This window comes from Protopterus annectens, chromosome 15.part0, assembly GCF_019279795.1.
Source record: "Protopterus annectens isolate FY-2018-M chromosome 15.part0, PAN1.0, whole genome shotgun sequence".
NCBI classification, from domain to species: domain Eukaryota; kingdom Metazoa; phylum Chordata; order Ceratodontiformes; family Protopteridae; genus Protopterus; species Protopterus annectens.
This window is the reverse complement of record NC_056749.1, coordinates 544,039,251-544,064,067: the sequence shown is the minus strand read 5'-3', so window position 1 is coordinate 544,064,067 and position 24,817 is coordinate 544,039,251. Positions and strand designations below refer to the sequence as shown.

At 44.5% G+C, this 24,817-nt stretch overlaps 1 protein-coding gene across 3 annotated transcripts in view; it reads right to left on the bottom strand.

Annotated features, from left to right (window-relative positions):
• Positions 1 to 24,817, bottom strand: part of LOC122789915 — a 931,531-nt gene that overhangs the window by 399,072 nt on the left and 507,642 nt on the right. For 2 of the 3 annotated variants that reach the window (XM_044057371.1, XM_044057370.1), the window contains exon 7: positions 7,772 to 7,908. The exons of the other annotated variant lie outside the window; for it this stretch is intronic. In XM_044057371.1, coding sequence (XP_043913306.1) covers positions 7,772 to 7,908 — 137 coding nt within the window. The remainder of the gene's footprint in view (positions 1 to 7,771; positions 7,909 to 24,817) is intronic. 3 annotated transcript variants of the gene reach the window in all.

The following is a 24,817-nucleotide window of genomic DNA, read 5'->3' as shown; positions in this document are numbered from 1 at the left end:
AGATGGAGCCGACGGAGGAGTTGTCTTGTCGGTGCCAGCCGGTACCGACATACTTGTTTGGTCAAGTAAGGGAGTCGGCTCCGAAGGTGGAGCCGACGGCTTGACAGACTTAGGGGATTTCGCTGACTGAGAACTTTTAGCCGGAGGATCCTGAAGCTTCAATAATCCCCGAAGGATTCATTTGTTTTTGCGCTCCTGCAGGACCCTTGGACTAAAAGCATGACATATAGAACAGGAGTCCTGCAGGTGAACAGCGCCCAAACAATAAACACAACTAGTGTGCCCATCTGTCAGAGACATTTTCTTACAGCATGAGTCACACTTTTTGAAGCCAAATACCTTAGTATCTTTAGACATTACAGTAACAGGAACCACACAACAAATAATGAAAAGCTATACTATAAAAAACAAATAGAGTTTTTTTTTTTTATATATATACAGTTAAAGAAAAGAAGGAAAGCCTCTAACTTAAACAGCTATCCTCGGGGGGGGGGGGGGGCTCTCTAATTTAAATGAGTTCAAGGGAACAGAAGGACTGAGAGTTATGGAGCGATGGCCAACAAAGCTAAAACGCACAAGAATGCAAAAAAGGGATAAAGGGATATTATCTATACACAAAAAAGACAATTACCTGACAAACTTTCAAGAAAAACAACAATATATAATAGCAAAAAGATTATACTAAGCCTGAGCCAGTAAGGAAGCAACCTCGCAGCTGAAGCGGCAAAAGAGATCTGGGTAGCTGTCGCTGGGCATTCTGGGATAAGGGGTAGCCTCAAGCCAGTAAATACCTCTCGAGCTATAGAAAATGGCAGAGTCGGAGCCGAGGATCGGCTCCGAACCCAAACAGCAAGAACAAAGGCAAGACAGACAACTTAACATTAAATGTTCGCCTTTAATGCGTTGTTATTAAACACGTAATGTTGTTCCCAATGGGCCATAACCAAATTTGCAAAGCTCGCACCACAAAAGGACCCTATTGCTACGCCCGTTTTTTTGCAAATAATATTCTCCTTCGAACATAAAGTGATTATTGTTCAACACAGTCAAGTAGTTCTTGTATTAATTCTATCTCCCTTATTGTACTTCCCTGCCACCCTGGTTTTGCGGACCCCCTACTGCCACGTGGTCAGTGTCTTCCATTGCAACTTCTCCCTCTGACCCTGGGGAAGAATCACTATGTGCATCCGGGAAAGCCCTCTGGGACTTACGAAACCACATTTTTCCCCCCTTCTGACCTTTGGGATAAGGTCTGGTAGGGAGGGAAAAAAATGACTCCAATGGCAGAAAGAGTCTTTCCCTCCTGTTCACACCTGGTTATAGTCTCGAACAAAGACGAGCAGTCAAAAGGGGCTTTAATAAGGGAAGACTTAAAGGGTTCTGTGAAATTACATAAGCGCATCCAGGAACGCCTCATTAAGGAAATTCCTGTACCCGCGGTTCTACTCATTCCATCGGCTGCATAGGAAATAAGTTGCATGGAGGAGTTTACCACAGGATTTAAGGTGGAGAGCTGGGAGGAAACCTTGGTCAAGACCCCTGCATCTACAGAACCTACAGAACCTGGAGGGTATTTCCTAACTCCTTCAAGAGATCCCTCTGAAGCCTAGTGAAATGGATCAGGTAGTTCAGCGACCTAAGGGCAAAGGAAGCTGAAGAAAACATACACTTTTCATTCCTGTCCATCTACCGGGACACCTTGATTGAGGAATTACCTATCTGAGGGTGCAGTGATGAATTTATTTGGCCTCCTAGGAACAGGTTCCATTGAGTCCAGAAAACCCCATGCCTTCCGAAAAACTATGTTCATGAGCTGGTCAAAAGGTGAAGACACCCAAGAGGTGAAAGAGTGAGACGCAAACATCTCCAGGTACACGGACTCATCCTCAGAAGGGTTGATGGGCTTCCAGCCACTTCTCTGTTTAAGGATTTCTAGGATGTCTGCAAAGGAGACATCCTCAGAGGGTGACTGTGGGGACCCTTCTGACTCATCGAGGTCCATGTCTGAAGTGACGGACTCAGGGGAGTCTAAATGCTTCCCTCCTCAGAGGGGTACTCCGGAGAGGTTTTGGAAGAGATTGCTTCACCCAGTGGGGTGTCCTGTGGCTTCGGGTCTCCACGCCTGGGTGGAAGTGATGGCACTAGGAAGGACATTGGCACTTTGGGGGAAGAGGACTTGGATCTGAGAGAGGAGCAGCCTGAGGTGACAGCACTCTCCTCATCACCTCAAAAGCCACCCGGCCCTGATCTGAGGAGATCCCTGGCTCCGAGGAACCAGAAGACCCCCCCCCCCCGAAGTAAGGCAGTGGGCTCAGAGGCCGATGTAGACATCGAGCTCACCCGCACCGAAGCTCCAAGAGGTAGATTGGGAATGAATAACTCTCTAAGCCGACTCTCCTCACTAGACCCGACGGGAAAGTGTTGGCTCCTAGACTTCTCGAATTCTGATTGAACCAAGGAGTTTAGAGCGGTCGGGCCTGAATATCCCGGAGCAGGTCTTGGCATTGATGATTCCACTACAATTGGATCCAGGCACTTCAGCTCCAAAGTCCCAGAAAGGGTCAGAGGAGGAATCGATGAAGAGGAAGTGACGTTGGTCGGCCCCGGATCCCTGTGGGTCTGAGTCGATAGTATCTTGGCCAGCACTGTCTGTAAAAGTCTCTTGACCACCCACTCCACGTCATTGTCCGAAAGGCTTCTGGAGGATCGAGAGGACAAGGTCGGAGACCTCACTGGCTGTAGCAAAGGAGATCTCAAAACTGGGAAGACCAATTCCAAGACTGGGGACCGGCTCTGAAATTGAAACTCTGTTGGTTCCGAAATTACAACGAGAGCTGAAGAGGGAGATTTCTCAGGTCCGAAGAGGATTCCTTGGCATGTTTTTTTATCAGCTCTGAGAGCGGAGCAGCAGCAGATGTTCTCTTTATCAATTTTTCAGATCTGGACGAAGGGGATTTTTGACTGGTTTTAGAGGTACACTGATTCCCCTCCAAAGCCTCTGAAAACAGAGTTTTTAATAAGCCTCTCACTATCAGTTTGTTCCTTCTTTCCATCAATACCCTGGAACTAAAGGCATGACAAAAGTAACATGATTCCAGAAGGTGGACAGCACCAAAACAATACACACAGCTCTCGTGTGTCCATCAATCAGTGACATTTTTTGACTGCACTTATTGCACTTTTTAAAACCCGAAGGTTTTGATTCTTTGTTATCCTTTGACATCTTATCGACAGTCAACACACTACCAATCAAATAAGTAAACTAGACAAAGCAACACAACTATATATATAAAGATATATATATATATATAGATATACATATATAGGGAAAGTTAACACGTAACCAACAAACTCTATTTCACTAAACTACAAGGAAGGAGGAGCAGTTCTCGAACTAATATGAACAGACCCCTACAACAGACAGGGAGAAGGAAAGGAAAAGAGGGCCCTCTAAGTTAAACAGGCTGAAAGGAGCCCTTTAACGTAAACGGACTACCCAACAAATAAACAGAAGAAATATTAGTCCAAAACTCTCTAATTTAAACGAGTTTGGAAACTGGGATAGGAAGAAAAGTCACACAGGCCAACAAAAAAAAACTCAATCAACAGTAACAAACACTCTCGAACTACTAAATACTTGTCCGAACAGTTTAAATTATTAAACCTACAACAATAAGGAACAGTTTTTTTTTTTGGTAATTTTACAAATAAAGAAGAAAAGAGTCCACTTAGCCTAGCGCCTGCATGGAAGCACCCGATCTTGTTTAGCAGCAAATGAGATCTGGGTAATCTTCCCTGAGCATGATGGGATAGGGTGTAGCCACGAGCCAGTGGAAGGTCTCAAGCTTTTGTATAGGCAGAGTCAGAACCGATTCTCGGTTCTGAACCCAACCAGCAAAGAATGAAGGCGAGATAGGACAACCTAACATCAAAGGTCTCCATTTTAAATGATACCTTAAAAACTGTACACCTTCAGAACAGATCTAACTAGCATTGGAAAATATATCAGATCCAATGCCAATCGATTACCAAGACTTCAGTTCCCCCCTCGTCTACCCATACCCCCCTTCACTAGAACTACCTCAGATCTAGTTTGCCCCCTCTTATTTCTGTAAATTCTAAGACACACACAACAGAGAAGAAAGGCCCAAAGGCCATGGACCCAAGAAAGAAAGATAAAGCAGGCTCCCAAGTCGATCATCTCCGAGGTAAAGGAATAGTCAAAAAGGTGTGGGGGGGGGCTGAACCATACAGAAACAGACAACACGGATCTACAGTTATGGTGAGCACATAAATTTCATATCAGATGTTGCCTTTTCCATCTAGGTTCAACTGTAGAACAAAGTCCCCAGCCACATAACATTCTAGGGAAATCTCATGGAAGGGTGTTACGCAATACAGTGGAACCAAACAAAGCCCTAGACCTAGACTGGATATCCAATTTGTAGTGGAACACAAAGGTGTGGTAAACCAGCCAAGCTGCAGTTGCATAAAAGTCATCCAAAGCACCTCTGGAGAAAAAGGTTGCAGAAATTAGCCACAGTTCTGGTAGTATGACCTTTGGAAGAGAGAAACAACAGCTTTCCCTTCAAACCATACCCAAAGGAAATGCAATCGGAAAGCCAATGGGACAGAATAAGCTTGGAAACAGGAGCACCCAACTAACAGAATGAGACAAACAATTGCTTAGATTTTCTAAAGGGCCTTGTTCTATCCAAACAGAACCTCAATTGCCTATAAACATCAAGGCAATGCATAAAATATTCACTCCTGTTAGAAAATTCAGGAATAAAGACTGATAGATGAATGGACTGATTCAAATTATTTTTAGAAACCAAGTTAGGCAGGAAAGTAGGGTCCAGTCTGAGGAACACTGTCTTGATGGAAAGCCAGATAAGAAGGGACAGAATGGAGGGCATGCAACTCTGACACCCGCTTGGTGAAGTAAGGGCCAGAAAGAACACGGTCTTCCATGACATCAACTTCAGATCAACAGTAGCAGAGGGCCCAAAAGGAGGTGGAGCCAGCGATTGAAGTATAAAAGGCAAGCCCCAAGGGAGAACAGGGTCTCGCACATGAGGACGGAGTAAGAGTCCCCTTGAGAAACCCCACTGACAACTTAAGGGCAGCCAACAGCACATTACTTCTACTAATGTGAAGATTAGAAATAGCTGCCAACTGCACTTTTATAGTGGATAGCTAGACCCAGAATTAAACAAACCTGCAAGAAAGTCAAGAATAGCCTTCAAAGGGGCTGAAAGGAAGTCCAAACCCTGAGAGACATCCCATAAAGTAAAACGTTTCCACTTACTAGCACACACCTTTCGAACACATGACTTTCTGGAAGAAGTTATGATGGTGAACAACTTTGTCTGAAAGCTTGGAATTCCTGGCCATCACAGGAATTGGAGAAACCAAGCAGTTAACTTCAGGGTTCAAATACTGTGCAGACCCAAGCCCACTGGGTGAGAAGAGAGATCAGACATAGAATTCAGGACCACAGAAGAGGCCAAAGGAAGGAAAACCACACTTGATGAGGTCAAAAGGGAGCAATGAGGATTACAGTAACTCTGCAATGGGCCACACTCTGAAGCAACTTTATCAATGGGGTCAGAGGGTAAGCACCCAGACGACCTGGGAGCCAACCATATAGGACAGCATCCCTGAGTTACTATCCCTAAGGCGGTACTAAGGCATAATAGTTGCAGCACTTGGTAATGGACAGGGAAGCAAACAGGTCACAGCACAGCATGCCCCAGCACTAAAAAATCCAAGTAGCAACCTTTGGATTCAAGGATCACTAGTGGGAAGGAAAACGTTCCTGCTCAAACTGTCCGCCAAGGTGTTTGAATTCTCCAAGATGTGCATTACTATCAGAAACCACTGAGCCAAAATTCCCCACTGCCAAACCCTCACAGCCTCCCAACAAAAAGGGTAAGAATGGATTCCCTGTTTATTCAGATACCAGACTACAGACATAAGTTGTCTGTCTGGACAGAAATCACACCCTTCTGGGGAATGTCTTGAAAAGCCTGCAATGTGAGGAGGGCCACCCTCATCTCCAAGACACTGATGTGTAGGTTGTCCTTGGCTGCAGATCAGGTCCCCTGGAGAGTCCTCTCTCTAAAATGCCCCCTCCTCACCCCAGCAGAGAGGCATCCATCGTGACTATACCCTGAGGAGGGGGAAGGACAAATTGTCTCCCAATGGACACCAAGGGAAGACTCCAATCAGCAACTAATTTATTCCCAACAAACCTTGGGTCAAGGAAAATGGAAAATCCATTGGATATGTTAAATACGACCAATGGACCTCCAGGGTCCACTGTAATGCCCTCATGTGATACCTGGCCAAAGGAAGCAAAAAAAAAATGGCAGCCGCTATGTGGCCAAGAAGTCTGAGGATAAGATATGTTTGCAGGCTTTCTGCACACATCAATGACCTTTCCATATCCTGAAGGTTTGATATTCCAGACTCTGAAAGCTTGGCGATCTGGACGACTGTGTCCAAATGCCACCCTATAAATGCCAAAGACTGAAATGGAGGGAGCTTGGCCTTCCGGTCGTTGACTGTGATCCCTAAGAAACTTCACAGCAGGAGTAATATGTCCCTGGCCCTGATCACGGATGCTCTCATGGGGGCGGTTAGAAGCCAATTGTCCAGAAAGGGAAAGACCTGGAACTCCTGCAACCTCAGCCAGGCTGCTATGACTGGCATACACTTGGTGAACACCGAGGAGTGGTGTTGAGACCGAATATCAGCGCTCTGAACTAAGAATGTTCAGCCCCCCACCTAGAAGCACAGAAATATCCTGGCTCACCTCACAATCTTTATATGATGGTAGGGGTCCTTGAGATCTATCAAACACATCCAGTCATCCTTCATCAACAGAGGCAAAATGAACTTCACCATGACCATCATGAATTTGGCCTGCTTTCCAAACTAGTTCATCTTGCTGAGATCCCAAAATTGGCTTGTTCTTTTATGGAACCAAAAAGAACCTTCACTAGACCCTGGATCCTCTCTGGTCTGGTGGGACTTCGATGACTTTACCTGATAGCAGCTTTTGAATTTCGATGGCTGCTACTCTTCTCTGATCAGGTGGAATGTCTGAAATTCATTTGAGAGTTATACTGGGAACTTCTAAAAATGGAACTGAGTGGCTTCTGGATATGATTCAGCACATGTGTGCCTGAGGTAATGACCTCCCAAACTTTCAGATGTACAGCCAATTGACCCCTGACTGCTTCCAGAGCAGGACAGTCAGGCAAATCCCTTCAGAGTTGTTGAAACAGCCTCCTGGAAAAACTTTCATGGAAGTCCTGGTTCTGTGGACCACCCTTGCCATAAGAGCAGCATCCACTTATGATGATCCCAAGCCCAGAAGAGGACAGGTCCCTGTATGGAAGGTGAGAGGTGATGTGAAATAAGGGAGAAGAAGAGATGGGAGGGGGCTGAATACAGGGCTGGGTCTGGTGGAGGAGGAAAAAGTGTCATATTAAATCTATCTACAAATGACAACACTTTCAACAGCAACAGTCTAATGCCTATTGTAATTCTTAAGTATAATACTGTCAAAAAGGTTTGTATGTGTGTATGCAAGTATATGTAATACATATGCAAAGATGTCTGCGGGAGTAGATTTGCATTCATCCACTTCTAATTTTTTCATGCCTTTTTCAAAAATGTCTGGGACTTAGTACCAGTTATTAATACTTCATTTTGTATTTTGTATAGCATGTTCAGGTAACAAATATTTTCAACAACTTACTTTCTTTAGTGATACACACAGGGCTTGTTTAGGCAGCATACAGAAGTCTGAATGAAGGTCTTGCAAGCACGACAGGGGCACCTCTACCAAGTTGCCAAAATCAACTAACTGCACTAGGGCAAATTCTGTACTGCAATCTAAAAAAGGATCAGGTAATTCAGTGAAGTATGTGTGTACATTTCTGAAGATATTAACATTCATGCTGATACCTCCCTCACCAAGTAGATAATTAAACAAATCAAGATAAATAACGCCATTCTAAAGATGCAAGAACTTGAATCTGTAAAAAAAAAAAAAAAAAAAAAAAAAAAAAAAAAAAAAAAAAAAAGGTTAACAGCAGATTATGCATTTTTACATATACATGCATGGTAAAGTTTTACTGAGGATCTACTGAAGTCAGCAAAGACAACTAAAATTTAAACACTGTGATAAACCATAATAAAAACTTAAGTATTTTCACTGGATTCTATCTATAAGCAATGAAAGTCAAACTACCACTATAAGAGAGTTTCCACAACAAGAAATAAAGTATCAAAAGTGGCAATTGTGCAATAAAGTAAAACCACAATGACACATTCAAGAACAACCTAGTAAAGTGAAATCAAATGACTTTCTCTTTATAGGTGTCCCAGTCAAAGAATGTCTTCACTTCCTGTCAAACAGTAACAGTCCGAAATGACTTAAAATGCAAAAAAAAAAAAAAAAAAAGATCTTTAAGCACTCACTTAAATAGCATGTACAGCCCCGCCCCCACATGACACACAATCTTGACTACAGAGATCATTAATTTAACCTTTTTTTCCCTTAGTCCCTCACAACCGAGCACCCCCATCCAGCAATGGTCCATCTGCTCCTCTGAATGTCAATGCGCATACATGCATGCATGGACACAGACATAAATACTGCCTGACAAAGGGGGGGGGGGGCACTACGAGAAGGTGGCAAGAGGCAAGAACCAGGGACTGCAGTTGCCATCTGGTGAGACCAGGAAGTTTTGGCATGCTCAATGTTCACTCTGATGTGGCTGACAAACACCACCAAAATGGAGTTTGCAACACTGTCCCAGTTGTGTAGGATTTTTCTGTTTCTACATACACAACTGAAATCCTGTTCAATGTACTGCTATGCAGGGCTAAGCAAAAGTCACAGCACATGTGCTGCTTTATCCACCATTCTCAACAGATGACAGTCATACTGAAGGCTGATTTGTGTCTCCCTCCATGGAATGGTTGAGCTGAACCAGAGTTTCTAAATGTTCTCCTCATTTGGTTTTTCCATCACATGGGCTTGCTAATCAAACCTGGGGAGCCGGGGCTGAAATCAAAGTTTTATCCCTCCTTGCTAAACAGCCAGTCTTAAATTTATGGAACACTCCAGCAGGATAACAGAAGAGAAGCAAAACACAACTATTCAGATGGAAAAAAAAAATCTCTCTCTCTCTGTATATATATATATATATATATATATATATATATATATATATATATATATATATATTCAACATCTTGGAGAAGCTAAGTATAAAGGTCATTCAGTTCGTTAGTGTTAACACGTTTCTGCACTACTTTCAACTGAAAACATTACAACAGCTGCAGTGTCTGTACACTTGCTACATTTTACAAAATCTTTATTATTTTGACACTGACAGCTGGATCCAGGTGCATACAGGTTCATAGGTTCTCAGGTATTTACTAAGCTAATGACCACAAGGGCATTTCTAAGCCTAGCCATGCATTCTTATTCCTTTCCTGAAATAAAACAATTACAAACAAATTTGTACTTCTGTTCTTTACATCCCTCATGGCGACAATACAGCTATACTGGAAGACATCCTACATTGGATATACATAAAAATTTGACAAGAAAAAAATAATACTAGGTGATACGAATGTCAATTGGTCGGACATAAACTCTAAGTCCCCTACAGCTCTATTACCTATCAGTACTGATGTAATAAAACCAGCACATAACTGAGTTTTCTGAAGTGGGTTCAGCTAATGGGTTATCCATCTCTAAATGCTCAATACTTTACAAAAAAATTTCAGCACACATTCTAGCATAAGTCATACTGCTATGGACTGTCCACTACAGTACTCACTGTGCTTCTTTAAAGGAGCACAGTTCCCAGTTCTTGAAATAGGTTCATAGATAGGTACTAGGCTATCTGCCCGAAGGCATTTATAAGCCTAGCCATAATGTGTTGGCTTTCGCCGCCCCCTTAGATTAGTTCCCTGTACCTCTATCCAGCAGAGCCACTGAAGTGATACGCGAGGTAAGCTTTCTTGTTTCCCATCCACTTGTCAAGGTTTCTTTTGAAGAGTGTTAGCGAGGAGCTTTGCCTTATGTACATAGGGATCTTGCTCCAAAGCATGGGAAGTCTCTGGGACAGGAATCTATCCCTCCAGCAAGTACTATTTATTGTTGTGATGAGGTTTAGATCCCTAGAGCATGTGGCTCGAGGGGATAAGGTTTTCTTTAGGTGGAGCATGTCCATCAATTCTGGGTTGGACATGGCCTTGTATGTCAGGCAGAGATCACGTCTGAGTAGGCGGTATGCAACAGAGTACAGCTGGAGTTTCTTCAGTTAAGCTGCATAGGGCATCTGTTTGAGGCCAGTGATACTCTTGGCGAGGTACTTCTGTGGTCTTTCCAGCTATTGCAGGTATCTTGTAAGGTACATCCCAAATGGGGAGCTGCACTCTATGATGGGTCTGATGAGTGATGAGTAGAGGGGCACAATGACCTCTTTTGATATGGATGTGAACCCTTTTGTGATTAGGTGGGCCACGTAGAAGGATTTTCTAACCACTTTGGCAATGTGATTATCAAAGGAGAGATTACTATCTACTTGGGCCCCCAGATCCCTTACTATGTCTTCCGTATTTAGGGAACTACCACGTATGTGGTAGGTTGTGGGTACTTTGTTTTTTCCAAAGGGGATGACTATGCACTTTTTGGCATTTAGCTTGAGGCCATGATTTTGACACCAGGTATCCGTCTCAGTGAGACCCTTTTGGAGGATGTGTGTGTCAGTCGGAGAGTCAATTATAGCCCCTATTTTGCAGTCGTCTGCGAACTTAGTCAGCCATAGTCCTCCTGTGATTGCCTGTACCTCTGAGAAGTATATGCCGAACAGGAGGGGTCCTAGGACTGAGCCCTGAGGAATGCCACTTGTAACCAGTTTAGAGTCGGACCTAACTCCCACAACTCTCACCATGTGGGTTCTGTCCGTGAGCCAGTTGGCAGCCCATCTTGTAACGTAAGGGTTTATGTTCAGCCTGATGAGCTTGTCTATAATACCAGAATGGGGAATGGTGTCAAAGGCCTTAGCGAGGTTTAGGTAGGCTGTGTGTACCACCTTTCCCTCATCTATAGCCTTGGTAACTGTTTCAAAGTTAATGTAGCAAAAATAAGGCCAGACAACATTCCACAAGCTGTATTATATGAATAAATCTTCCAATAAGAAAAATTCCCTGTTTTTTATAGATAAACAGGTTTACTATCAAAATGTGGAACGGCATTTACATGAAACTAGGATGTTCAAATGCTTAAATCCATCTTTTCCAGTTTCCGTAGTGCCATTCTAAAAATGTTGAAATGCACATTAGCAAATGGTATTGTACTTTCTCTAATGTGCATTCAACGATCTGATACAGATTGCACTCCAGTAGCATTAGGGAAATGTACCCTTTTCCTCATGGTAGTGCAATCTCGGAGTTGGAGTATATAATTTGCAGGGGGTATGGGGGTGCAGGGGGGCTCGCCCCCTGCAAAACTGTAAAAACTTGTGCTGTAGAGGTACAATTTGTAAGACATCTTCAGCACAACTTCCTGAGGATCTGATGTCACCTCCTGACATTCCAAATTTGTTCAAATGCAGAAGTCGAGGTGATGATTTTCGAAATTCAGTAAAAGTGACATTGCTAAATTCGGAATGTCAGTTCAGTGAAGTGAACAGATTTTTTTTTTTTTTACTTTCAACTTTTTGATAGTAAACCGATACATACATACACACACACACACACACACACACACACACACACACACACACACACACACACACACACACACACACACCAGACCAAAGTGTCAGCTTGCTAGTTTAGTAGCTTTATGTCAGACTATGCAACCAACAGGCAATTCTGAAAGTTCAGCTGAGGGGCAGAAGTAGGCCTCGGCACCTAATCACCCCCATCAACCTAAGGAATGATGTGAGCCTGTCAAACTGCAACACTGTCACTTGGCAGTAGCTTGGTGAGAGTTAGCAGACTAAGCTTGAATGGGCACATCAACAGATATCCTAGTGGTGCATCTTAGCCCTCATATGGGCTGCTCCCCTCTCCCCCGCCATGAGTTACTGCACTCAGGCTTCCCCGAGATTGGTCACAGATTGAAAGTATAACTGTGGCCACAGTCAGCCACAAGTAAAGGCTTCCAGTTCTGTTCTCTCCTTCTCCATTGGCACTGCATGCTCTACAAGGATTAGAGGAGACAAGTACGTGGGACTTGCACCAGAGCTCAAAATTAATTAACTAACCTGTTTTGGTGTAAGCAGGGAAAGTGCATGCAGAATGTCAAAAAATATCACTCAAATGGTAAACTACAGGAAGTCTTTGCCAACTAGGTCACTTTAAAATAATAAAGTTATCTTCAGAGAAGTGGACCAAGTATTTGGAGCTATAGAGGGACTGAATAGGTTTCATGGCTCCTCCAATCAAACATGAATGACTTGCCAACTTCAACAATATAAAACAAACTATGCTATGAATGCTGAATGTTGCCTTGCAGAGGAATGGCACTGTTTAATGGAAAATAAATAATGGGGCAGTAGTGGTAGGTTAGACAGAAGGTCTGACAGACCCTTGTGAAAAAGGGTCTATATTAGAACACCGAACATTCAAAATGTTGAGTGTTCTAATATCGAACCCTAGCAATAAAAAAAACAACATCAAACATTCGTAACAACAAATTTTTTCCTAGGGAAAAAATTTGCTGTTCCAGAACACATGCACACAACACAAGCACACCAAACAAACAGCAATTCACACACATACACCTAAACTCGTACACCTAACCCTACACTAAACTATACATAAACCACTAACTATCCACTTACCTTACCCAAATCCTAACCCCAATGTCCGTCACTATCGCACAGTCACCTCACTCGCGCCCTAACCCTAACTCACCTAACCCGCCCTAACCCACATGTCCACACAACTGCACACTTACCTGACCTGCACCCTAGCCCTAACTCACCTAACCCGCCCTAACCCACACGTCCACACAATCGCACACTTACCTGAACCCGACCCGTAACTTTCCACCAGAGCTCTAAAACTACCGAAGCAACAGAAACGGACAACCAAATTCTTTCCCTACGAAAGAATTTGGTTTCCTGTTACTTTGATATTTTCAGCGTTCGCTGAAAACGGGTCGATATTCGAACACCTGACATTTCAAATGTTCGGTATACTAATATAGACCCATGAAAAACAAGATCCTTGGATTGCATCTGAAGCCATCCATGGACCCACAAAGCTGACACAACACAGCTAACAGTTTCTTGTGTACAGAGAGACACAAAGTCATAAAATACTAGAATCTGCAGGCAGAAATGAGAGCAATGTGGAAGAAAGATACCCAGACAGTTCCAATAGTAGTAGGAGCAACGGGCGTTATAAAAAAGAATCTACAATCGTATTTAGATATATTACCAATCAATGTAACCCCATATGAACTGCAGGAGGAGTCATTACTAGGCACATTGCGGGTGCTGCGAACAGCACTACTGGCTGACACCAAAGACTGAAACAATACTAATTTCATGAACTTTAATCGTACTTTGACTTTGGAATGGGGTCCATTCCCGTCATGGTATTAGAAACTCAAAAGTCTTGGAGTAATTAAACTGACAAGTATTTTTTTTTTTTGCACTTGCTCCATCTCAGTGCTATTTAACAGTTCTGTGCTCCATTTATCGATTTGTTTGAACTTATCACTGTTTTTCAGCCTGTACTTGTTAAAGAAACACCATTGATTTCTTACTGTACTGCTCTTAGCTTGTTTTAACAGTATCCTGATATTTCCTAAACTCCTCCGATACTACAAAAGCTGTTCCAAGTTTATCAAAGTTTTGCACAGTTCTTCTGTGTTTGCACAAGTTTTCCTACATTTGTGCACATTTTTCTGTATTTGCGAACATTTCTCAGGGGTTTGTGAATTTATTCTCAAGAATTCCTGATATTACAGGAGTTTTGACTTTTGGTGTCAAGCATTTGTTACTGCACTTGTTTTCACATTAAGAGGGTTTTATTCTGCATTCTGGTGGGAGCAGAGGACCGATCCAATCCATCCGAGTTGGGAACTGCTGGTGGAAGGCTTATTGTGAGTTTATCTGATTGGCCTGAGAGCTTAACTTTGTAAAAGTCTTTCATCTTGCTGGTACAAACGTAATGCTCAAACGTGGTAATCTGTGCCTCGTATACACGCAAACCTCTCCAGTTTAAAAATCCCCTATTAGGAAACGCTGTCCATAGTTGCCCACTGTTCATAGCTGCTTGAAGAGCTGCTGGTTTGTGCACAGGGCAGCACAACTGTAGGTCATCCAATAGTATACAACTAAACACTCTAACTTAGACCTTCAGTTGACTCTCCCCTTCTACTTCCCATCTAATAAGGATCTGGTATAATGGATAGGCGCTTCCCTGTCATCTCTGTTTCTGGCCTGGTGTATATAAGCATCCTGAGGCAGTGCAGTAACTGCCTCATGTTCACTGACAACCAATGAATTTTAGAACAGACACAAACAGTATGCGAGAGATGTACATACACAATATCACTGGAGGCAAAGCTCTTGCATGTACACAAGAAAAATAGAAATCAGGTTGTCAACGTTACACCCAAAACACTCACTACCGACATTAAGGAATAAACACAGACCCACACACGCAGAGGTACTTGCATGTAATCTATCCAAACTTCCAAGACCTAAAAGCATCTCTCAGCAGCACCGCACACACTTAGAAAAGACAGCACCTCACACAACACAACTAAGTCCTAGTAGCTCCAAGCCCATAAGGTAACACATCATACGGCCAAACATTCAAGCTACTGGGGATTCCACTGTAAGACATAATGATGTCCCCCTTACCAGGCTAAACAAGGAGAAGATCACAATGAGCTGTCTGTCTTGAGCCAGGCTCCGCCAGTTCATGCATACACTTAGGTCTTTAAACCACAAGTACTAGTATGACATGGTCGTATACCATGTGGGTGTAAATGACCTAACGAGACATGATACAGTTCTCTGAATGTGTGTGTCCCAGGGAGATCTGAAGCTAGCCTTGAGTAGCATCCTACCGTCACCAATGATGTCATAGTACCATCAAAAAATAACTGGCTTCAAGAATTGGCTTAGTTTCTGGTGTCATAACAAGGACATCCAATATCTATCAGTCTGGGGAGACATAATTCAAAGAAAACTTTACTGTCATTGAGGAAACACAAGTGCAGCCTAAACAAAATTTCGGGTATCAGCTCATCATCAGAGTATATAGGCAATTTAAGTATAAAAAGAATAAGAGGATGGATACACAACTATTCTAATAACTAATGCACATAAAAATACTCCTTATAACCTATTTCTAGTCAAGTAAAATTATCCCTACATATAAACGTAAACATATGAACAAATAATTCTCTACTCAGAAAAAGAGAAAAGGCATTTTGTTAATATCACATCAACAACTGATCAACAAACCACAATGCTTTGTCAGAGATGGTTTGCACTTGTCACCACTTTGCTCCGGATAATGGAAAAAATGTATCTATCCCCATACTACCTTTCTAGGCCATGCCAAGTTGTTAAACCCTCCATGATAACAAATAGCACTCATGACCACCTAAAGGTACTGCTGCTCAATGCTAGGAGTTTAAATAAAAAACTGCTGTCCCTGGAAGCACTTCTCACCCAGGAGAAGGCAGACATATATGCAGTCATGGAAACATGGTTCAGAACCATGTGGAGCACCCTGGCTATCAAAGGCTACAATGCCTTTCATACATTTCGATCCCCTCAGTTCAGGATGAAATAAAGGGAGCAGGCATCTTGCTGCTCATAAAGGACAAGTATACTGCTAGAGTGGTCCAACAACATTACTCGCTTGAGCTGCTCTATGCCCAACTAACCATAGGTGTGACCCTGTATCATATCCTTGCCAGTTACAGATCTCCTAACATGAATCTAGAAAACCACACCTCCTACTTAAAGCTATTGGAATCTATTAACATTCAGCCTAACACCATACTCATGAGTGACTTCAACTACCCCTCCATAAACTGGGAGACTTATATAACCCACAATTCATTTGCTCAGAGTTTTTTGGACTTTGTCAACAGAAACATCTTGCAGCAACTAGTTAACTCCTAGATGTACAAATATCCTAGACCTGATATTCACGAACATGAGAGGATGTTGCTCCCTCTTGTGCCGTAAGTCCTCTTTGGTAAGATCTAACCATAAAATGATCTCCTTCGGTATTAAAACTAACCTAGAACACCTATAAAACTCCAAACCTGTTAAGATCTTTGCTAAGGCTAATTAACTCAAACTAAGTGACAGCTTACTACTGCCAAACCCAAAGAAATACCTGCAACCAACCCCCTACTGGTCATTATAAGGAAACAGGTCAATACCGCCCTCACTAAAGCCAAAAACACAGCTTCCATGAGTCCCAACAACATTCCAGTTATGTTTCTTAAATAGCTTAAAAGAGAATCTATCACGGCCATTAAAAATCCTCTCTAACCACAGACTCTGGATGGGCTTTGTCCCAGAGGAATGGAAGACTGCAACAGTTATCTACCTGCACAAGGGGGGGGGGGGTCCATCAACCAAACCAGGCAACTAGAGACCCATAAGCTTGACCAGTTTTATCTGCAAGGCTATGGACAGAATTATCATGTACCTGATAAATAACTATACAACTTTCCAAAGACTGGAAAAGACCCAATTTGGCTTTGTCAAAGGGAGGTCTTGCTTGCTCAATCTGGTGGACTTCGAGAAAGTCACTAGAGCCATGGATAAGAGTAAAAAGGTAAACATCACTTATCCAGACCTGACCACAGCCTTCAATACAGTCTCCCACTCGGGGATCATAGATAAACTTACTGTGTTGGGCAAAAACCTCTCATCAGGTGGATAGCAAACTGGCAAAATGGTTCACTGACAGGACACGTTGTCCGGATAGGCAAATCCACTTCTGATAAGAAATCTGTTATTATAGGTGTCCCACAGGCAGTGTTGGGATCCCTCCTCTTTGGTACATACTTCTCTGAAGTGAAGGCCGATTTTGTGAACCTCTGGCTCACCAAGGTCTCAGACGACTTTAAGCTGAGAGCAATTGTCAAATCTCCAGACGATGCTGACATCTTACAAAAAGGCCTAAAAATGACAAACGACTGGTGCCAAACCATAGTCTGAGACTAAAAGCTAAAAACTGCATAATCATACCCTTCAGTTTGTTTGTGTCTTTCGGCTTTTCCCGGTTAGGGATCGCCACAGCGGAACTCCGGTCCGCTAATGATTGGCAGTAGATTCTTACGTACTGGCTTGCCGGGCCTAGCGCACAACCTTCAACGAAGGAACGCCCATTCATGCATGTCGCTACACAGAAGACGCTCTAACTGAGAATCGAACGGGCAACGTCTAACTGTGAGGCGACAATGCTACCGCAGCACCACCACCGCAGTCCCTTCAGTAAAATCAGATATCCCTGCAAATTATAATATTGATAGCACACCCCTAAAAGTAGACCCAGTGGTGAGGGACCCAGGAACACAGATAGATAGTAACCTAAACTTTGACCATCGGGTAGCTATGGTAGTGAGAAAATCTTTCTGTGTGGCTCATCTTATAAGTAAAGGCATGGCATCAAAGTCAAAGATGTCATAGTGCCACTGTACTTGGCCCTCATCAGGCCCATAATTAAGCACAATGCTCCCTTCTGCATGTACCTAATCAGGCACTTAGACCAACTGGAGCAGCTCCAGAGGTTTCTCACTAACAAAATACAAAGCATAAGACACATGCCTTATGCGTATCGACTAAAGGTCCCCCTTTACTTTGTCTCATATCATTTATTAAATGGTGAGTTATACCTGACCTACAAAGGCATTCTCTGATCTAGCCCTGATGAAAATGTATATTCACAAGAAAACTTATACGAGGGCAACGTGTTCCATGGACCAGAACCTTATCTGTGACTAAAAGAACTTGCAGAAGAGACAGATTCATATCCCAAAGCTTAACTTGTCTATTGAATAAACTTTCAGTCTTTGTAAAACAAAGCCCATCCCTCACTCTCTTCAAAAACAATTTGGATAAATGGATGGGGAACTGTAAATTCACTCCCAGGGTACTACTACTGCCCATGAGCCTTATGGACAGAGGCAGTATGCAAAATGACTCAGGGCTCTAACACCCAAAGACTAGGCTTGCAAAGGCTCTTGCACCATTAGAGTAGTAATCACCTATGACAGACAGCACATCATGTACACTAAATCTGTAACAAAGAAAATAAAATGAAATCTTCTTGCATATGTTTAATAATTACCTGTCACTACCAAGTACCAGTGAACACTAAGTCAAAGAATAAAGATAATTTCCTACTACTAGGGATGAGGGAATAGTTGCCATCAAAGAAAACTTACTATAATGTTGTACGTTGCATTCCATGATTAACTCTTTTTAACAGAATTTGAGTGGTAGAATTTGTGCAGTCTTCAGCAATACCTTAGACAGATTAATGAATACAGCATTCTACTGTGTGAAAACAAGCGGTAAGGGACACTCAAGGGGTTACACAGTACTGGAACATCCACATGTAACTGCATTAAGTGATAGTTTTAATGTGTAAAGTGAAATATTATCTTGCCTATTCTTGGTCATTACTTCTCATTATCAGTGGTAAGAAAATTAGAAGTTATGTACCTACCATAACGTTCCATGTTAGTTGTCTTCTCTCGCCTTCTTTCTTGCTGGATGGGTTCAGAGCCGATCCTCGGCTCCGACTCAGCACTTGCTAAGCTCGAGAGTCACTTTTACCAGCTCGAGGCAGCCCCATATCCCATGATGCAAGGCGGTAATTACCAAGATCTCGTTTGGTATCTAGAGGAAAACTGCCTATAAAAACTTTCCACTAAGGAAAGAGAAACAACTAACCTAAATAGGCTGTAAGGGAAACCAGCTAATCAAGGACAAGAACTATCTGGTGTCCAAGGAAGAAGAATCTTCCAGAGAAAAGTGGAGATCAAGGTCTGTCCAGGCTAGGGGGACAGGAGGGAGGGACGCAAAAAAGAAGGCAAGAGAAGACAACTAACATGGAACGTTATGGTAGGTACATAACTTCTAAATGTTAAGTTGTCAATCTCGCCTTCATTCTTGCTGGATGGGACCGCGTCCCTAGCACCTCTATCCTGGGTGGCTCAATGGAACAGACTCTTGAGAACAGTGGAACCAAAGCTTGCCCTGTCCCTGGAGGCCAAATCCAATTTGTAATGAGAAACGAAGGTATGAGGAGTGGCCCAAGTGGCTGCTGCACAAATAGTATCTAAGGGTAGTCTAGCCTGAAAAGCTGTAGAAGTGGCTAGACCCCTTGTGGAATGAGCTTTAGGTTTTGAATTCAGCTGTCTGCCCCTAAGCTGATAAATGTCAGAAATGGTGGAAGATAGCCATCTGGATAAGGTCACTTTAGAAACAGGGAGACCTTTTTTATTTTCAGCATAAGACAGGAAGAGCTGATCGGACTTTCTAAATTGCTTTGTTCTGTCCAAGTAATATCTAAGTTGGCGATGAACATCTAGGTAATGCAATTTTTGTTCCGCCCTGTTAGAATAATTTGGAAAAAATACAGGGAGATCAATGGATTGGTTTAAATTCGTCTTAGAAGCAACCTTGGGCAAAAAGGATGGATTGGTTCTCAAGGATACTCTGTCTTTGTGGAAGACCAAATAAGGGGGACGAACACAGAGGGCATGAAGTTCAGACACTCTTCTAGCCGAGGTAATAGCGACTAGAAAGAGTGTCTTCCAAGAAAGAAACTTTAATGAACATGAAGCAGCCGGTTCGAAAGGTAGAAGTATCAAGGATGTCAGCACTAGATTTAAGTCCCACTGTGGTGGAGGATCTCTAACAGGGGGTTTAAGAAGGAACACTCCTTTGAGAAAGGCTTTACAAAGTTTGTGGGACATAAAGTTGTGGTCTGCAAACCCGACATGGAAGTTCGAGATTGCAGCCAACTGAACTTTGACTGTGGAAGACGAAGAACCTGAGTGAAAAATTTCCACAAGGAAATCCAAGACCGACTGAATAGGGGCAGTAAAGGGGTCTATGTTCTTAGATCTTGCCCAAAAAGAGAAGCGTTTCCACTTGCTAGCATAAATCCTCCTGGTAGAGGACTTAAGAGAAGCTACTATGATATCTCTAACGGGGTTAGAGATCATAGGAAGCCTGGCTAAGGAAGGAAGTGGAGCAACCAAGCTGTGAGGTTGAGGGAAGGAACGGACCGGTGCAGTTGACCCGACTGGTGGGTCAGAAGATCTGGAACTGGGTCCAGATGCCAAGGCTGCAACAAAAGATGGCGATGAAGGAACGGGAACCAAATTTGTCAAGGCCAATAAGGGGCAATGAGAATCATTTTGGCTCTCAAGACGGTAGCTTTCTGGAGTACTTGTGGTATCAAAGGAAAAGGAGGAAAGGCATAAAGGAGTCCCCGGGGCCAATCTTGGGTAAGAGCGTCTCGGGGGGATGGCCCGGAAGTGGGAAGAGAGAGAAGAAGTCTGGGCATTTGCTGTTTTGGGGTGTAGCAAAAAGATCGCAGCATGGGCGGCCCCACTTCTGAAAAATCTCCTCCACAATGGATTGCTTGAGAGACCACTCGTGAGGCATGAGAATAGCCCTGCTCAATCTGTCCGCTATTATGTTTTTTTTTCCCGGGGATATGCGTTGCTACCAGAAACCGATGAGAGGAGATCGTCCATTGCCAAAGTCTGAGAGCTTCTCGACACAAGGGATAGGACTTGGTTCCGCCCTGCTTGTTGATGTACCACACGACGGACATGTTGTCCGTGTGAACTGTAATAGTCCCTAAGGGAAGAAAGTCGTTGAGGGCTTGCAACATTAAAAGCACTGCTCTCATCTCTAGGACATTTATGTGCAGGTGGTATTCGAATGGTTGCCACGTGCCATGAACCATCCTGCCCTGATAATGCCCCCCCCACCCAATCAGGGAGGCATCCGAAGTGACCGTGGCTACCGGGGCCGGGGGAATAAATGGTCTGCCCTGATGAACTAGGGGAGAGGAAATCCACCAGGATAGATGGTTCTTGCAGGTTTGTGTCACCAGAATCTTGTGACGCATGGGAAGCTGCTGGAAGGACCATTGGGTGAATAACATCCATTGTAGGAGACGCATGTAAAAGCGGGCCAGAGGAAGAAGTGTTATGGCAGCTGCCATGAGGCCCAACACTTTCAGGACCAACCTGGCTTGTGCCCTTTTGCTGGATAGGATGATCCGTACGTGGTTTTGGATATCTAGGATTCTCTGACTTGTTAGGTTTGCTGACATCCGAGTAGTGCCTAGATTTGCGCCTATAAAGGTAATAGATTGGCAGGGCGACAAGGAAGACTTTTCGAAGTTGACTGAAATTCCTAAGTGACCGCAGAGACGTAGAGTGTAATCTCTGGCTTGGAGAAGTTGATGCCTGGTGGTGGCTGAGAGGAGCCAGTCGTCGAGATACGGAAACACCTGGAATCCTTGACGTCTCAGGTGAGCCGTGAGCACTACCATGCATTTGGTGAACACTCTGGGGGCTGTAGTGAGGCCAAAGGGCAGGGCTCTGAATTGAAAATGACTGGCCCCCAGCCGAAAGCGTAGAAAACTTCTGGAGCGTCTGTGAATCTTTATATGATAGTACGCATCCTGAAGGTCTATGGAGCACATCCAGTTGTCTTTGCCCAGAAAGGGCAAAATCGATTGAAGTGTGACCATCCGAAATCTTGTCTTTTTGACAGACTTGTTGAGCCTGCTGAGGTCTAATATTGATCTCCAGTCTCCCGTCTTTTTGGGGACCAAAAAGAACCTTGAGTAGATTCAGGACTCTGAATGATCTTTGGTACTGGCTGGATGGCCCTTTTCTTTAGAAGCTTTGACACCTCTAATTTTGCAATTTCCCTTAGACCGGGTGGTACGTCTGGAAGGGAACCTCTTTGAGGGAAGGGGCTTTCCTCGAAAGGAATCTTGTAACCCTCGGATATGATCGACTGTACCCATTTGTCTTGAGAGAGGGAAAGCCAGGCTTCTGGGTACAGCGACAATCTTCCCCCGACTACCTCCAAGGGTGGGCAGTCGGGCAACACCTCAGGGATGCTGGAAGGGCTTGTCAGAGAGAGGCTCTCTGGAGCCCTGGTTCTGCGGACCCCCTCTGCCCCTTGGGTGGTGTCTGTTATTATTAGCCCCTCTGCCTCTGGGGTAAACTGACCACGTGCGTCAGGCGTGACTCCTTGTGATTTCCGGAACCACATTTTCCCACCCTTCTGACCTTTGGGGTAAGGTCTAGAAGGAGTGGAGAAACGGACTCCTACGGCAGAAAGAGTCTTGCCGTCCTGCTCGCACCTGGTCAAAGTGTCCTTCACCTGAGGGCCAAACAACATTGTCCCATCAAAGGGAGAGTTTGTGAAGGACGCCTTAAAGGGGTCTGCAAAATTACAGAGCCGCATCCAGGACTGACGTCTGAGGGCCACTCCTGTGCCTGCAGCTCTACTCGCCCCATCGGCTGCATAAGAAATGAGCCGCATGGAAGAGTTGGTTATGGAATTTAGGATTCCCAGCTGAGAGGCGATCTTTTCTTGAGCCCCTGCTGCTGACGGATCCTGTACTACTTCACCTAGTTCTTTGAGGATGTCTCTCTGAAGTCTGGTGAAGTGACACAAATAATTCAGCGAACGCATAGCAAAGGTCGCTGAGGAAAACATCCACTTGCCATACCTGTCCATGGTCCTAGACTCCTTGTTAGGACGATGGACTGGTATGGAAGGATCTGCAAGTTCCTTCTTGGTGGTGGCCGCCACCACCATGGCATCAACCGGGACACCCTTAGCAAGAAACTGCTTTTCAGTGGGGACCGTGATAAACTTTGAAGGTCTCCTGGGGACTGGTTCCACCAAATCAGGAGATGCCCACACCTTTCGAGCTATGACTTCCATAAGGGGGTCGAAAGGCGGAGACACCCAGGAGGTGGAGGGTCGAGATCCAAAAGCCTCCAGCTATACCGATTCATCCTCGGAGGGATTAATGGAGGGCCAGTTCCCCCTCTGTTTCAGGAGTTCAAGGATGTCTGAAAAGGAGACATCCTCAGAGGGAGATCTTGGGGACCCCTCCGACTCATCTAAATCGGTATCTGATGTTGTAGACTCAGGGGAGTCTAAGTGCTTCCTCTTGCAGGTCCTCTTACGCGGGGGTTCACCTGAAGGATCAGGAGAAACCTCGGAAGAGGAAGTCCTTCCCAATGGGGAAACCTGGGGCGATGGATCTCTGGGTCCGGGAGCAAGAGAGTGGGAAGAGGCATCTACAGGCACCGTAGAGGGAGGAGCTAAATGAACCGACTGCTGGCTAAGCTCTGGGGCTAGCACACTCCTCATCACCTCAAAGGCTCCCCTTCCAGGGAGGGCCGAGAGATCCCGCTCCAAAGAAACAGGGATCCCTGGTCCCACCGAAAGGGAAGGCTCCGAAGCAGATGTCGGGGCCGAGCTCACCAAGGCCAAAGCCCCGAGAGGGAGAACGGGGTCGGACAAGGGTCCGATGCCACTCGCCCCCTCGGAACCGACCAGGGAAGCCCGACGCCCAGATCCCTCCAAGGAAGGACTCAAGGAGGAGATAGGAGTCGAAGACGACAGAGCCGAAAGGGGTGGTATCGGCTCCGAAGCAGCAACAGTCACAGTACCAATAATCTCCGACTCCGAACTCTGTAGGAGAGTCGAAGAAGGAATGTCAGGGGGGTGTAGAATAGCTGACGTCTGATGAGACGGGCTATGGAGCATCTGGGCTAGTGCCTGTGACTTTAATAGCCTACTTACCACTCTCTCTAAGTCGTGGTCTGAGAGCCTGGAAGACCTCGATGATCGGCTCCGATGGCTCCGCTCCGAAAGCAAGGGAGAGGCTGGAGCCGAGTGTATAGTGTCCAAAGAAGGAGATCTAGACCTCTTCTTGGATGGAGCCATCGGAGCCGAAGAACGTTCGGCTCCAAGAGGAGACAAAGATATCTCAGCTCCAGCCGGAGCAGAGACATGCTTCGACGCTAGGGTGTCGGCTCCAGACGGAGCCGACACAGGTGCCGAAGCCAGGGTATCGGTGCCGATCGGCGCCAGCAGAGAAGCTTCCAACAAGGAAGGATCGGCTCCGGTGGAGTCGGAACCAAGACCACAGACTTGGACACCGAAGCCTGGGTCTTGGGAGGCTTAGAGGGCTTCCCGGAGCCGACCTTAGCCGGGGATCTCTCTGGTTTAAGAAGACCCCTGAGGATCAACTTATTTCTACGTTCCTGCAGGACTCTCTGGCTGAAAGAATGACATATAGCACAGGAGTCCTGCAGGCGTAGGGGTCCCAGGCAATAAATACAAGAAGTGTGACCGTCTGTCAGAGACATCTTCTGACAGCACGAGTCACACTTCTTGAAACCTGAGACCCTAGCATCTTTGGACATGTCTCAGTCCTAAAGCACTCACACACACCAATCAGTCCAAACAAAGACACTAACAACTAAAATATTATTAATAACTAACAAAATTAGTTATTATATTACAGTGACACAACACACCCACACACCTGAGGGAAATCCTGACAGGAACTGTGAGAGTGGGAAAGGCCTAAGGCCCGAAAAACTGAAACTAAGAGAACTAAGGGAAAATGGGTATGGAGCTAACTGAATAAAGTACACTGAAGGATATAAAGACTAAAGGACTAAAAATTAGGGTTTTGAGACACCTAA